General features: G+C 39.1%; 1 protein-coding gene across 1 annotated transcript in view; it reads right to left on the reverse strand.

Annotated features, from left to right (window-relative positions):
- The window catches only part of igsf9bb (immunoglobulin superfamily, member 9Bb), a 108,305-nt gene extending 95,120 nt beyond the window's left edge, over window positions 1-13,185 (reverse strand). Inside the window, exon 1 of the mRNA XM_016296048.1 lies at window positions 12,825-13,185. Within this exon, the coding sequence (XP_016151534.1) occupies window positions 12,825-12,888 (64 nt within the window). The 5' untranslated portion in view covers window positions 12,889-13,185. The remainder of the gene's footprint in view (window positions 1-12,824) is intronic.
- Between the last annotated feature and the right edge of the window lie 393 nt (window positions 13,186-13,578).

The raw sequence follows: 13,578 nt of genomic DNA on the forward strand, positions 1-13,578 counted from the left end.
GCTCAGGCATTACAGGCAAGATTAAATGAACAGTTGTTGCCAGAATTCATTGGTGATTTCAAATATGAAATTTAATCGTAAGTTTTGGAGAACTTGATGTTTCCCAATTCAAAGAGATAGGAGCTGCACTTGCATGCCCGAGGGGCATTTTAAAGATCGCCGCCGAGTGGCATGACTTGTCTTAAAGGTACTTTGGATAAAATGAAAATGCCATCGAAACTTCTGAAGACAGTCGGTTCCTTTCAAAGATACATTAATATAAAATACCCGCGACACATTTTGAAAAGTGTAGTGCTCATGTTTATTCAACGAAGTCAAAGCCTTTTGGAAAATCTATTTGTGGCGGTCAGTTTTGATATTGTGGTGGGCCGCCACAATTAAATCAATGTATGGGAAACACAAAATCTAAATATTAAAAATTAAAATGAAACTTACTTGCTTGAACTCTTTCATTTGATCTGGGTGTCTGTCTTTAAAGTGTTTTGTTAGTTTGGTGTGTTAGCTTTTGATGTCGCCACGTCTCAGTGCTTTTATGAAGAGAGCGCATCTGCGCACCTTTCGGATAGCGCATCAAGAACCGTGTTGACCGGGTACTCGGTACCACCGGTACTTAAAAAAACCTGGTACTGTAACGTTTTCATTTTTTTAGTACCGACTTGGTACCGAAGTACCGGGTCTTTTGACAACACTAAACTGCACAATATTATTTCTGTCTTACAACCAGAAGTAATCATATAAGTACTGGGACAAAAGTTTATAGTTCAGATATAAACACTATGGTAGCGATCAAAATGGAGCAAATCATCTTTTGAAAGTAATTTTCACTTCAAATTGGTGCTTCAAATAATGTTTGTTGGTTACAATGTTGATTACATTGTTTCACCACTAGGTGGCGACAAGTGACTGTTAAAAATGTATTTAACAAGTGTCATTGAATCATTCATTCAAGAGACTCATTCAAAAACGCTGATTCATTCAGTAATGGAACAAGTGAAGTATTAAAGAGTCATTAAATCATTCCTTCAAATTAATTAAACACTTTTTAATAGAATGAGGCAATCAATATTTTGTCAAAGCCTCTAGTAAATTACATGTTATTTTGCTTATTTCAGAATCGCAGGGAAATTTTTAATTTCTATTTAAAACAAAAAAATCGTGAGTCTCAATTTATCAAAAATCATGCAGCTCTAGTGTTAAGCGTGCATGACAAAAATCTGCATTGTATGCACATTTTGTAGTCTTTACGCTTAGATTGCATATGCAACGTTTTCACTAATTAGTTTGTCCACAAAGTGGCGACTAACCCAGCCTGCTGTTTCACAGTCGGAAAAGAAACAGATGCGACGGAACAACAACAGAAGCACATACCGATGAGTGCTTGTGTGAGATGGTTTACAAGATACACATCTAAAGTTTGAACGATAGCAAAAATATTTAATCACTTACAACCAGACAAGAATTAATATTTTGTGTGTGTATGTGTGTTAGCAGGGGCATGTTTGCTATTATATATGAGCACCTTCCCTTTGAAACTGTTGGCTGCATTTATAAGGAGATTGCGAGAGTGACCTCCCATACCACTCTGTAAAAGCAAGATGGCGGAGCACAGTGCGGAGCTTTCTGCTGAAGGCCAACTACCACAGAAAAAACAAAACAAAAAAAGGCCTTTGACAAAGAGAGGAATAAGATCAGAATAAACATTAGTTTGGCTTTCCTAAGATATAGAGCCATACAAGCAGCTAAAGTGATCCAATTTGACTGATATCAATTTGAGAGGGGGGAGTAGGCGAAAGGAAGGCTTAGGTGTGGTCAAAGCACACGTTTGTTTTGGTCTGAGAGGCAGTGCTCCCATGCGACAACTAGAGGTTGAAAAATCATGTATATATAGCCCCTTTAATTAGCATCAATTTTATCCTCCGGAATATACCTTTAAATCTTATTAATGGTCTGGCTGACCTCTCAGTGAAAGAGGCAGGGCAGATATGATTGGGGAGGAAGGTTGGATAGTTTGGATTTGAAGGGGAAAGTTGATCAAAGGTAGGCGCCATGCCATGAGAAGGAGAGGAGGCGGCTCAGGAGGGCCTGATTCATCACAGCCAGTCAGCATCCTGCCTGCGTCACGTCACGTGCCAGGCGTCCACCACAGTACACAGTGAGCAAACACATGGACTCATGGCGAATGATGAATCTAATTTGAACAGATCTATAGTGCAGCCAGACAGATTGAGAGAGATGGATGCACAGATAGCGATCGCTCAGAATTGATTGCCTTCTGAAGGATGGTGGTGAAGGAGGAGAGGAAAATGAGGGCTGGGGAGAAAAGCGAGAAGGGCGGCGATAGCGAGAGAGAGAGTATCCTGAGCAGAGAGCCTGGGGTACAGTACTGAAGTATCTCATGGCCAGAGTATGAATGTTTAATGGACGTGGTGGAGCCGGGCGGGAGGAAGCCGAGTGCGCTGCATCAATGGACAGCTGAAAAATGAGACGCGAGGGGAAGCGGTCCAGTCAGGGGGCGGGGAGAGAGGCGATCAGCACGCTGCCTGGCTGACTGCCGGGCCCACGCACGTCAGAGGAGTCACACGCTCACATGCGCTCTCTACATCTCTGTCAATTCATTGTGAAGTTCAGCAGCCTTTCCTGACACACACGATACAGCAGGATGTGAAAGCGTACATGCAGTCTGGCATCTCGATCTCAGCGCTGACTGATGATGATAGTGTCCTGTGTTGCGCTGTTGTCTATGCAGACGTGAAGTGGTAACGTGATAAAAGATATATTTCTTAGACTTTTTGTCCTAATCAGCCACGGTTTCTGCAGCCTCATGCCGAGTAGCCCCACCCACACTGAAATTTCATTGGACAGAACAACCACTCCTCATTAGGGAGGCACCAGTATTTATATTCTATACTATTCTGACAAAAAATAAATAAATCACTGAAAACTAAAATCTGTAATTTTACTAAACAAAGTCATCAATGCTACAAGTGAATTTAGGCATCACAGCATTATAAAGCACAGTATAAAAAAATTGTTATTCATTCTGAAATTTGCTAAAATTTACATTTATTAAACTATAAGAGTTTACAAAAATAAACTAATATTAGGAAATGGGCATGTACAATTAAATATCCAAGTAGCCGATATAATAAATGTAAAAATCTCTAATTAGCCAGCATGCAATACTGATATATTGTCCATACTTCTAATCTTAGCCATCAAAGAACAGACAATATAAGACTGTTGCGAATCAGATATTACATGACAAATCCATCAAGCTGCACAAAGAAAACCATAAAAACCACAAACATAAAAAGTTCAAAATGTCACAAAATGCTCTTTATCTGAAAAATCCTGCTGGATGCGAAAATAGGTGTCTTTCAGATCCAGCGAAAAGAACCAGTCCCCTGGGCACACTTGCGAGAGGATCTGTTTCAATGTAATCATCCTGAACAGCCGTTTCATGAGGGCTTGGTTCAGGTGCCTGAGATCGAGGATGGGGGCGACTATTGCTATCCTTTTTGGGGATGAGGAAAATAGCGGCTGCGGAAGCCTGACTCGCTTTGAGCTGGGGAAACCGTTTCTATGGCTCCTATCGCCAGCAAATTCATCACCTCGGAGCGCAGGACGTGTGCGTCCTTGCTCTAACCGAGGTGGGAACCATGCCGCTGAATCGCGGGGGTCATTCGAGCGAATTGCAGTGAATAACCTTGTTTTATTATCCCCAAAACCCAGTCTGGTACTCCGGGGATGACCTGCCAGGCCTCAGCCAGCATGACAAGTAGTTGGATTAATTTGAGCGGCTGGTCGCTGTATGGGGACCCCACACTCAGAAGAGGAATTTTGCTCTCTTTTGAAAATGTTTTCAAAAAATGCTTCGCTAGACTTAATGCTCTCATAGTGAGAGCATCCCCGCGAGTTCGCCATTCCTTCCTCCGAGTAAAAAGCGTCTTAAACAGACGCAGTACGAGTGAAGTATCGATAGGGAACTTGCATATCCCAGACTTTTAAAAAGTAGTGTACCAACCCCAACAATGTTCATACTGCACAAAACCCAAATTCCCTGTTGAAAAAAACAGCATATGCTGGTTAGTTATGTTTTGAAGCATGGCTGTTGGTTTGAGCTGGTTTAAGCTGGTCATGTGCTGGTACTAAGCTAGTCGTAAGCAACTAGCTCCTGCTCAGGACCAGCTAAGGACCAGCACATGACCAGTGGCCTGTAGCATGAAACCGGTTTCAGTTTTTACCCAGGTAAGTTCACGTTTAGTTCGAGCAAACACTGAGTTTTCAGGCGCAAGAAGATGGGTTGGTTTTGAGCAGGTTTCGTCATCATGGTAACTTATGCTACACGGCTACTCTGCTCTGGAGCAGGTTTTATTCGGGGTTAGAAATCGCAAACCCAAACTGGACCAATCAGCTGTGAGCAAAGTGGGGCTTTCAAAAAAAAAAAATTTTGAATTTCGAATATTCGTCGAATTTAAAATAAAAATCCACATTTGAATGAAAAAACGTTGCATTCGAATTTTAGGTGTGCGTTAAGGAGGCAGCCTTATCAGTGGGGCACGAGATGCGATGACGATGTAAGTGTCGTTGCATTATAATGTTTTTGTTAGTCTATCCAGCTGAAGCCACTAGATGCGGCACTTCTGCGTTGTTAATTACAAATATTGCGGGGAAAAAGAGCATCAATGCGGAGAAGATCTGGTTTACGTCAAAACTGAAACCAAGCCGTTCACACAGAACGCATATTTCACGCATTTTCTAGAGGGATATCTATTTCCTATTATCTATCGTTGCACTCGTGTCTCGCACAAAAGAGCTGCATGTTTAGAAAGCCATGTAAAATTTATGCAAGTTCAACTTTAAAAAAACATATCTCAAGACTTTATGGCGGGGTTTTTTCCCCATCCCACTGCAACTCTTGTTTTTAAATGAAAAATGTACTCTGTGTGATTGGCTTTCGGCCCTTTGTATTAAACTATGCATACATACATGATGCTGTTTTGTTTTTAGTTGTTTAAGCAACTTAATTAATTATAATTGGTTTATAAACATTATTTTAAACATTATGCACTTTTTTCACAGATAGTCATGTTATCTTATGCTTTGAATAAACGTGCATTAGTAATATTTTGCTCGATGCGCCCTCTTGTGGGCTCTGGAGAGAAGCCAAAAGCTTTTCTTCACCCTAACTGAAATTATGTATTTTAAATTCGAATATAATTCGAATTTTGATCATTTTTAAGTACAAAATTCGAATTTAGTTTTTCAGCCATTTTAACAGCCCTAGAGCAAAGTGACATATATCTGATGCAATGAAGCCACTCCCCCTTATCTCTCACTCCAAATTAAAGCAGCTTACAGTGAAATAATTTTAGAGACAAAATTGCCCAACTTTTGCAGCTACTTATTTATTATATTTCTATTATATTAATTGTAATTGTTTATAATTCATTTAATATATTCATATAATTATTATACGAAGTGGCAATTAATTTTAAGCTTTGTATTTAAATTGTATATATATATATATATATATACAGTATATATGCTTTATAAGCTTTATATAAGCTTTAATACATCCAACTTTTAAAATGACTAAACTTATGTTTTCCGTTTGAGCTCTGTGTGAAACTATATAGAAATAATTAAATTCAGTTGATTCCTTTTCATAGTAATACATTTTCTTTCTGCTGCCAAACTTTTGCTGCAGCAGAAGTGTTTATTCCTGCCTTGTAAATGCATTTAAATTTATTACATTTTTAATAACGACATCACTTCATCTTCAGCAGATTGCGCTGAAAGTGAATCGCACTGACTCTCGCAAAAAGTGAATCCAACTGACGCTTTGCTGATGCTCTCCATGTTCTGTGTGATTGGCTGTTTGCTGCACATGTCACACATTCAGGTGCACGCGCTCCAGAGTTAATCACAAACTCTGGTTCAAACTCTGAGTTGACAGAGAATGTTTATATCGAGCTTTGTGAGCCCGCGTGAACCTGATCTAAACCAGGTTGGCTTTATCGAGTTTTTTCAACTCAAAACTTACTCTGCAACTCTGAGTTTGTTCACCTCGCTTCGTGCTACAGGCCACAGCTAAGGACCAGCTTAAACCTTTATCACCGTAATGCTTTAAAACATACCTCACCAACATATGCAGTTTTTTTCAACAGGGTTGACTCCTATTGTAATCCTAATATTCCACTGACTCAAACCTTGAACCAACAAAGAACCATTTCTACCACGTTTCTACCATGTGCTGAATCATGATTCTTCCACTGCTCCCCCGACGCTGAGTCAGACTAAACACCTCCGCCCATCATCACTCCTCCATTAGTCAGCACTCTATCCACACTGCTGGAGTACCATCTTCCAAGCGTCCTTGAGTGTCATCATTTTCAATTGTGCCAATCAAAAAGGGACATTTCTGTTTCTGAAATCAAGAAGTGTTTCAAGATACCACTACAATATAGTATCATCCACAAACTACACAAGTACTCCACGCACAGTGGCCCTCTAAGATGACTGATGATCTTTTGGGTGTGCTGAAGGCTATGGCCACATCACAGATGCAGATCTGAACAAGAGCAAAGAGTGTATCGATCAATAAGCCCATGCTCTCAATTCTTTAAAGATCAAAGGCTTTCTGCTCAGTGATTTCCACGGTGCTAAAGCAGACGTTAAGCTGTAGCTTTTATGTAGACCAGGAGTCTACTTTCCACTGACTAAACACACAGTACATGGAAAAAAATCCAGTTCTTCCATTCCCAGTGAGGACGATACATAAAATAACCCAAAGAGACGGTTAAAAGGTAAACTGGGTTCTTTAAGTGGAGGTAGCAATGTAAAAGTCACATTGAATAATAGTGTCTACCAAATGCATACATGTGAACTTGATCGTTTTACACTGCTTTTTAAAATCTAGATCTTTGATGACACTTAAATGGAGTCAGTGAGTACCTTGACATAAATAAAGCAGTCATCTGGCATGTTCTCCAACATGGGAGCGGAGGTTTTCATCTGTTGATGAGCTTGAATTAGAAACATACGGTCTTTACTTCAACGCCAGAGCTAAGTCATGCATAATTAACCAAATTCCACAGGGCTCTTTTGAAGGTATCTATATATGGAACATCTTCTACTAGTGTTGTCTTGCATGCATCTATCAGAAAGAGGAAGCGGAAGACTGCATTTGGGGGAGGGGGGCCTGAGTCAATGCTGGCCCAAATACCAGCTGATTGACATATAAGGGTTAGTGACTTTTATGGAACGAGCCCTTCGCCCTGGGCCATCGGTGGCCTGTTACTTCCTATTCACATCAATCGGGACGCAGGCCTGCCTCTGGTGAAAAATGTATGCTAGAGCACTCAAGGTTCACGGGGTATCTACAGGATGTATGTGGTGAATGATTTCATTGAGGAAGATATTAAGAAAAAAACCTTAAGAGACCAGGAATTTAAGTTATAGACCTTAGGGTAGCGCTATATTTAATTTCTGGCAATAATAAAAATGCGGCTGAGGGATAGAGATGTACAGTGCGTTCAAAAAACTGTACTGTTGTTTAACAACATATCGATTGCTGAACTGATGAAATGTCTTTACGAAAAAAAACTATCAGTAGACAAAACTCATTATGAAAATTATGTGATCGACAGTTCGTGCCATTGTAAATATTATATTATATTATACAGTTTGATACATATGCATACAATATTTTTTAAACTAGTAAATGCAATAACACAATGTTTTATCATTTTTATAGAACAAACAAAATATTTTTGTTAAAATGTTTACATTACATAATATTACAAATATATCTGAGAAAAATTAGCAAGTAAGCCTTTTAAAAAAAGATCTTTAGAATCACAATATATAACCATTTTGAATTAGGCCTGTCACGATAACAACTTTTTGTTGTGCGATATATTGCCCCAGAAATAATTGCGATAAGCGATACTATTGTCATTTTAAAGACCATTTTATGCCACTGAATATATAATCATAATGTAACAGCATAATAATGCAAGACGGCCTACACACTTCCAAATGACAAAATACTTTTAATTTTTAAGAATATTTAGATCATGGAAATTAAGTATCAAAATATTAGATACCTTAAAAAAATTTAATAAATAGTAAATAAACATTTTCTAACAAAAAAATGCAAAGTAACAAAGTAAGTACAAAAAAAGAAAAATGCACAAAGAACTTGTATGGAAATTTTTCCCGGACCTTCTTTTCTCTGTAAATTAAGGGTGCACACTATTGCTGAAAAACACAATCACTACTTAGCAGTCAGATGTCCGTATGCACAAAGGCACAGATCCCTAAACAAGACCATATCTACAGATTAAATTTTTCGTAGAAGCATTTTTTAAATTTGAACTAGCACCTCATGACTACACCACATTACGTACGAGAAGCTGCAAAAGACACAGGCACAAGTGGAATGTAAAAAAACATGGTGACATAAATTTTTAAGTAAATATAATGGGCTATATATTGTCACCAAAAATTATTGAGGTCATGTGCATATATTGAGCCATAAGTCGATATATTGATTATTGCGACAGGCCTATTTTGAATACACTAACCATGATTGTACTGTGATCCAGATATCATAATAATATCATACCTTTCCAACCCGTAATGTGTTTAGGGAAACCAAAAGTGAGAAACAACAGAGGCCATACCTCAACTGCAAAGTTACAGAAATCCTTCTATGCTTCCATTATTCTCCCCAGAAAGACTGAAGCTCAGATAATGGCTAGACTTATATCCAAGTTCCTAACAGCTGAACAAGTCTGTGGATAATAGAAACATCCAGTTCTGAAAGGCTCTACCCACAAATTTCTGAATGAGACAAAGTCTTCTATTGCTTCAGCGGGGAGTCTGTTTGGGCACATGCTTTATATCTGGCTGTGGTGGCGGACTAGACTGAGAGTGTTGAGGAGAGAGAGTATCAGAGACAGGAAACAGCCTTTGAAGTGCTGAGAAAGTAGAAATGGAATCCAGCCACAGACATAGATAAGACATTCACATCAGTATCTACAGCGCTGGGGAGCTATTTGAAAATTTTTGTCAGTTTTTTTCCTGTTTAAAACTGAACAAGATATCCAAAATGTGCATACAATATGACAAAACATGATGATTCACAACTTACTGCACTTTCCAGTGCCCTAAAATATCTCTAAAATGACCATATCCTTACTAGTGTGTGTATATTTATATACAATTGTGGTTAAAAGTTTACATACACCTTGCAGAATCTGCAAAATATTAATAATCTTACCAAAAAAAAGGGGGATCATACAAAATGTATGTTATTTTTTTATTTAGTACTCTCCTGAATAAGATATTTTATATACATATATATATATATATATATATATATATATATATACAGTGGGTACGGAAAGTATTCAGACCCCCTTAAATTTTTCGTGTGTGGCTTTCCTAATCAAGTTCAATCAGTATAATCAAACACAGCTGGACTCAACTTAAGGTGTAGAACCATCTCAAGGCTGATCAGAAGAAATGGACAGCCCCTGAGTTAAATATATGAGTGTCACAGCAAAGGGTCTGAATTCTTAGGACCATGTGATATTTCAGTTTTTCTTTTTTAATAAATCTGCAAAAATGTCAACAATTCTGTGTTTTTCTGTCAATATGGGGTGCTGTGTGTACATTAATGAGGAAAAAAAATTAACTTAAATGATTTTAGCAAATGGCTGCAATATAACAAAGAGTGAAAATTTTAAGGGGGTCTGAATACTTTCCGTACCCACCGTACAGTTGCCTTGCGAAAGTAATCATACCCCTTTAAATCGATCTGTGCTTTATGTCGGAGTGGCCAGACTCAATCTTCTCCTCTGTCAGACACACAAAAACCCACTTGGAATTTGCAAAAATGCACCTAAAGGACCCTTAGACTGTGAGAAACAAGATTCTCTGGCTTGATGAACCTCAATTCCAAGCATCATGTTTGAAGGAAACCAGGCACTGCTCATCACAGAGTTCAACCTCAAAAGTAAAGTGTGCTGGTAGCAGCCTCATGCTGTGGGGCTGTTTTTCAGCGCCAGGGACTGGGGGACTCATTAGAGTAGAAGAAAAGCTCAATGAACCAAAATATTGAGATAGCCTTAATGAAAACTTAGTCCAGAGCATTCAGAACCTCAGACTGGGCAGAATGTCTACCTTCCAACAGGACAATGACCCTAAGCACACAGCAAGAGTTGCTTACAGACAACTCTGTGAATGTCCTTGAGAGAAGAGCAAACCCCCTATAATTTTACAATATTATTACTGTTATTGTCTCAAAGAATGTAGTTTTAAGAGATTTGAACATATGCGTGAACATAGTTGTTCAGACCTCAAATGTGTGATTTATATATAAAGATAGCGAATATTTGAAACTTGTTTAGACGTTTTCGGAGATGTGAGCTCCAAGCCGACAGCGGCCGTTCAGTGCTTGTGTACCCGCCGAGAACAGCTTTATCTCACCCAGTCCTTCAGGAATTTGCTGCTGGCTCTTCTGTAGATGGTCTTACATGAGGTTTAATTCATTTTGGTTATATTAAACAGGCAAAATATAGTCTTATTAATCTACTACTTGTGGCAGAGCAAATCAATTTGGCATCAGGGTAAAGTGAAGTTTCACATCTTTTAATTTTTATGTAACTAAATCCTGTACTAAATAGAGTGCTGATTTTCTACTTTTGACTGAATTGTTTGCTTGTGTTTATTTACAAACTTATTATACTTTTATAATGGCTATTGTTGTTCATTTATATATTATTGTTCAATAAATAATATTTTACATACCTAATATGCCGTGAAATATGCCTGCAGCCTTGTGCCAATGGCCAAATCACAGCTGTGCTGATATGCAGCCATATCGCTCAGCTACTCGTGTAATATTGCTCATTGATTATATTATATTATATTATATTATATTAGTCACATGTCATTTAGGGCTCATGTGATTGGCTCAAAACTCTAGACATAAACGGGAATGCTATCTGACGACTCTCTCCTACTATAAACATCCTTGGTGCCAATCTAGATAAAAAGATCCATTTGAGCACCTGCCAAAATGACATTCGAACAGACATGTCGATTTGGCAAAACAAGTTTAAAAGGGACAGATGTTAGGCACAAGCTCTTATCATGAGGGAAATAGGCTTGTTCCTGAGGTGGACTGCTGGAGGTCTCAACAAGTTCAGTGCGGTCAGCTAGTATTGAGCCTCGAGGGCCTACCTGGAGCAGCACATCAGCTCATGGCTCTCAGTCTGCTGTTTCCCAGTCCTCTGTTTAGACAGAGCAACAAAGTAGAGATCTGGCACCTGGCCAGGTTTGTAGCTGGTGATTGCGGGCCTGTTTGCCAGCTGACAGCTTGAGACGGGAGGGTGAGGGCAGGGAGAGAGCTGCATTGGGGCTGGGATAGTGCAGCATGACTCTGACACACAGGAGGGAGACACTGAGCGTATGTACGTAGCAAAGTGCACAGTCAGAACAGCAAGGTGAAAGACGTCTCACTGTCAGATTAAGCAGATGATACAGCTCAAGTTTAGCAAGGTAAGATGATCACGTTATGCTTTATGTACCTAAAAATGTAGGTTAAATAATACCTACATCTACAGCCATATATTGAAACAGGTATAGTGTCTCTCTCAACATGGGAAATGTGTAATTATTCATAGTGCATGCATTGAAAAAGTCCTCATATGATCCAAGATTGGATGCTCCTTGCTATTCGGCTAGCAGCCCTCTAGTGGACGAGTTAGAATTTGCAAGGCTATATGAGTCCATGAACCCAACATTTGAAATAAAGACACACCACTTATTTAAACAAGTCTGAAGGTCGATCAGATTCACAGAACATATTTTGAATTACAATTATGGTGGCTCCTTTAGAGTGCTCTCATGTTTAAAAAGCTCTGCAAGGTCTAAAAAGGCATAATATCCAAAAAGTGAATAACTAAAACTGCATACAACCAAAAACACTGATACTGTGTAATAAAATACTATTGAGCACCATACCAGTTATACGTAACAGCATCTCCATTAAAAACACCTTAAGATGTGTAATTAAGGTTCGCCATGTATATTTTCAGAGCTTAAAGGGATATTTCACCCATTTTGTCATCATTTACTCAATTTCCTGAGGTTGCCAACCATGTTAGCCAAAATCTCAGTTACCACAAATATGCAATGATACCATCTCCTTTTGGTGGGTAAATCATGATAAAATGTTTATTTTAGGGTGTTCAATCCCTTTAATTTGATAAAACATACTTAATATGAAGTATACAAACCCAAAGTTTCTCATGGGATTGAAAAACAGGTGAAAATGGTTGGAATAGAGAGCACCAGCTCAAACCCTTCAGTTCTGCAATTCCTTAAAAACTAGCACTTAAACAGAAATGTCATTAACCAATGACACAGCAATCATATTTATAAATTAACACAACATTATAATCCAAAATAATTATACAATACCCAGAACCCAGAACTGCTATATTGTTCACTTTAAAATATTCAACGCGAATAAAATAGCATTTAAATATAAAAAAATAATAATAACCCATGATGACCCAAAATTATATTAATGACTGGAGAAGGGGAAAAAAACTCAGCAAACTTAAGGCTGAACCCAGAACTGCTATATTGTTCACTTTAAAATATTCAACGCGAATAAAATAGCATTTAAATATAAAAAAAATAATAATAACCCATGATGACCCAAAATTATATTAATGACTGGAGAAGGGGAAAAAAACTCAGCAAACTTAAGGCTGTATATAATCAATTGCACTTCAACTCACCTTGAGCAGCTGTTCCTCTGGTGCTGAATACACTTGCTATCAAAGTGGCCACATACCAAATCATAGTACTATTGCCAACCAGAGAGAAACCTCATCATATCTCAAAGTGCCCCTTTCAATAAATCATTTTTAGCCGAGCCCCTGGACGTTAGACACACTGTCAGCTGCTGATACCCTTTTATTCATGCTCTGCATACTTTTCTCCGACGGTTCCCTTCATTCCTTCCCTCCCCTTCTTTCCTTTCGCATCCTCTCTCGATGAAATAGAGCACCTGCACCAGCGCACGGCAGCCAGACGCGGCTTGATGGCAATGCCAGCGTGAAACCAAGCATGACAATTTAGCTGTTAGCTCCGCCCCCGCTCGAATTTCATTGGCCGGTGGGGGAGGCGTCGGGGCGGGGATTGGTCGCCTCTCCGTCGCTCTCCGTGTAAAAACTGAGAGCACCCCGTTTCAAGGTGAGTTGGAGCGTGAAGTGGCGTTGGAACCGCAGTATCATGCGCAAAAGCGAAGTCGTGAAAGCAGCCTGTCGGATGCCCAGCGTAGGTAACAAGGCTTCTGGTGTTGTGAAAGTTAAAGGTGCGGAGGGCTAGACGTCACACTTTAATGTGTGGAGAGGAAATCCTCAACCTGTATGCGTCGTTCGCCTTTCATTCCATCGTTTGCACTGCGCGCGGTCTTAGTATTGAGACATGAACCTGGAGCCACACTGAATTCTCCGGTAGTAGTGATGTCACTTGTTACATCATGGCTGA

The sequence above is a fragment of the Sinocyclocheilus grahami genome, unplaced genomic scaffold (assembly GCF_001515645.1).
Source record: "Sinocyclocheilus grahami isolate Dianchi unplaced genomic scaffold, SAMN03320097.WGS_v1.1 scaffold344.1, whole genome shotgun sequence".
Lineage (NCBI taxonomy): Eukaryota > Metazoa > Chordata > Actinopteri > Cypriniformes > Cyprinidae > Sinocyclocheilus > Sinocyclocheilus grahami.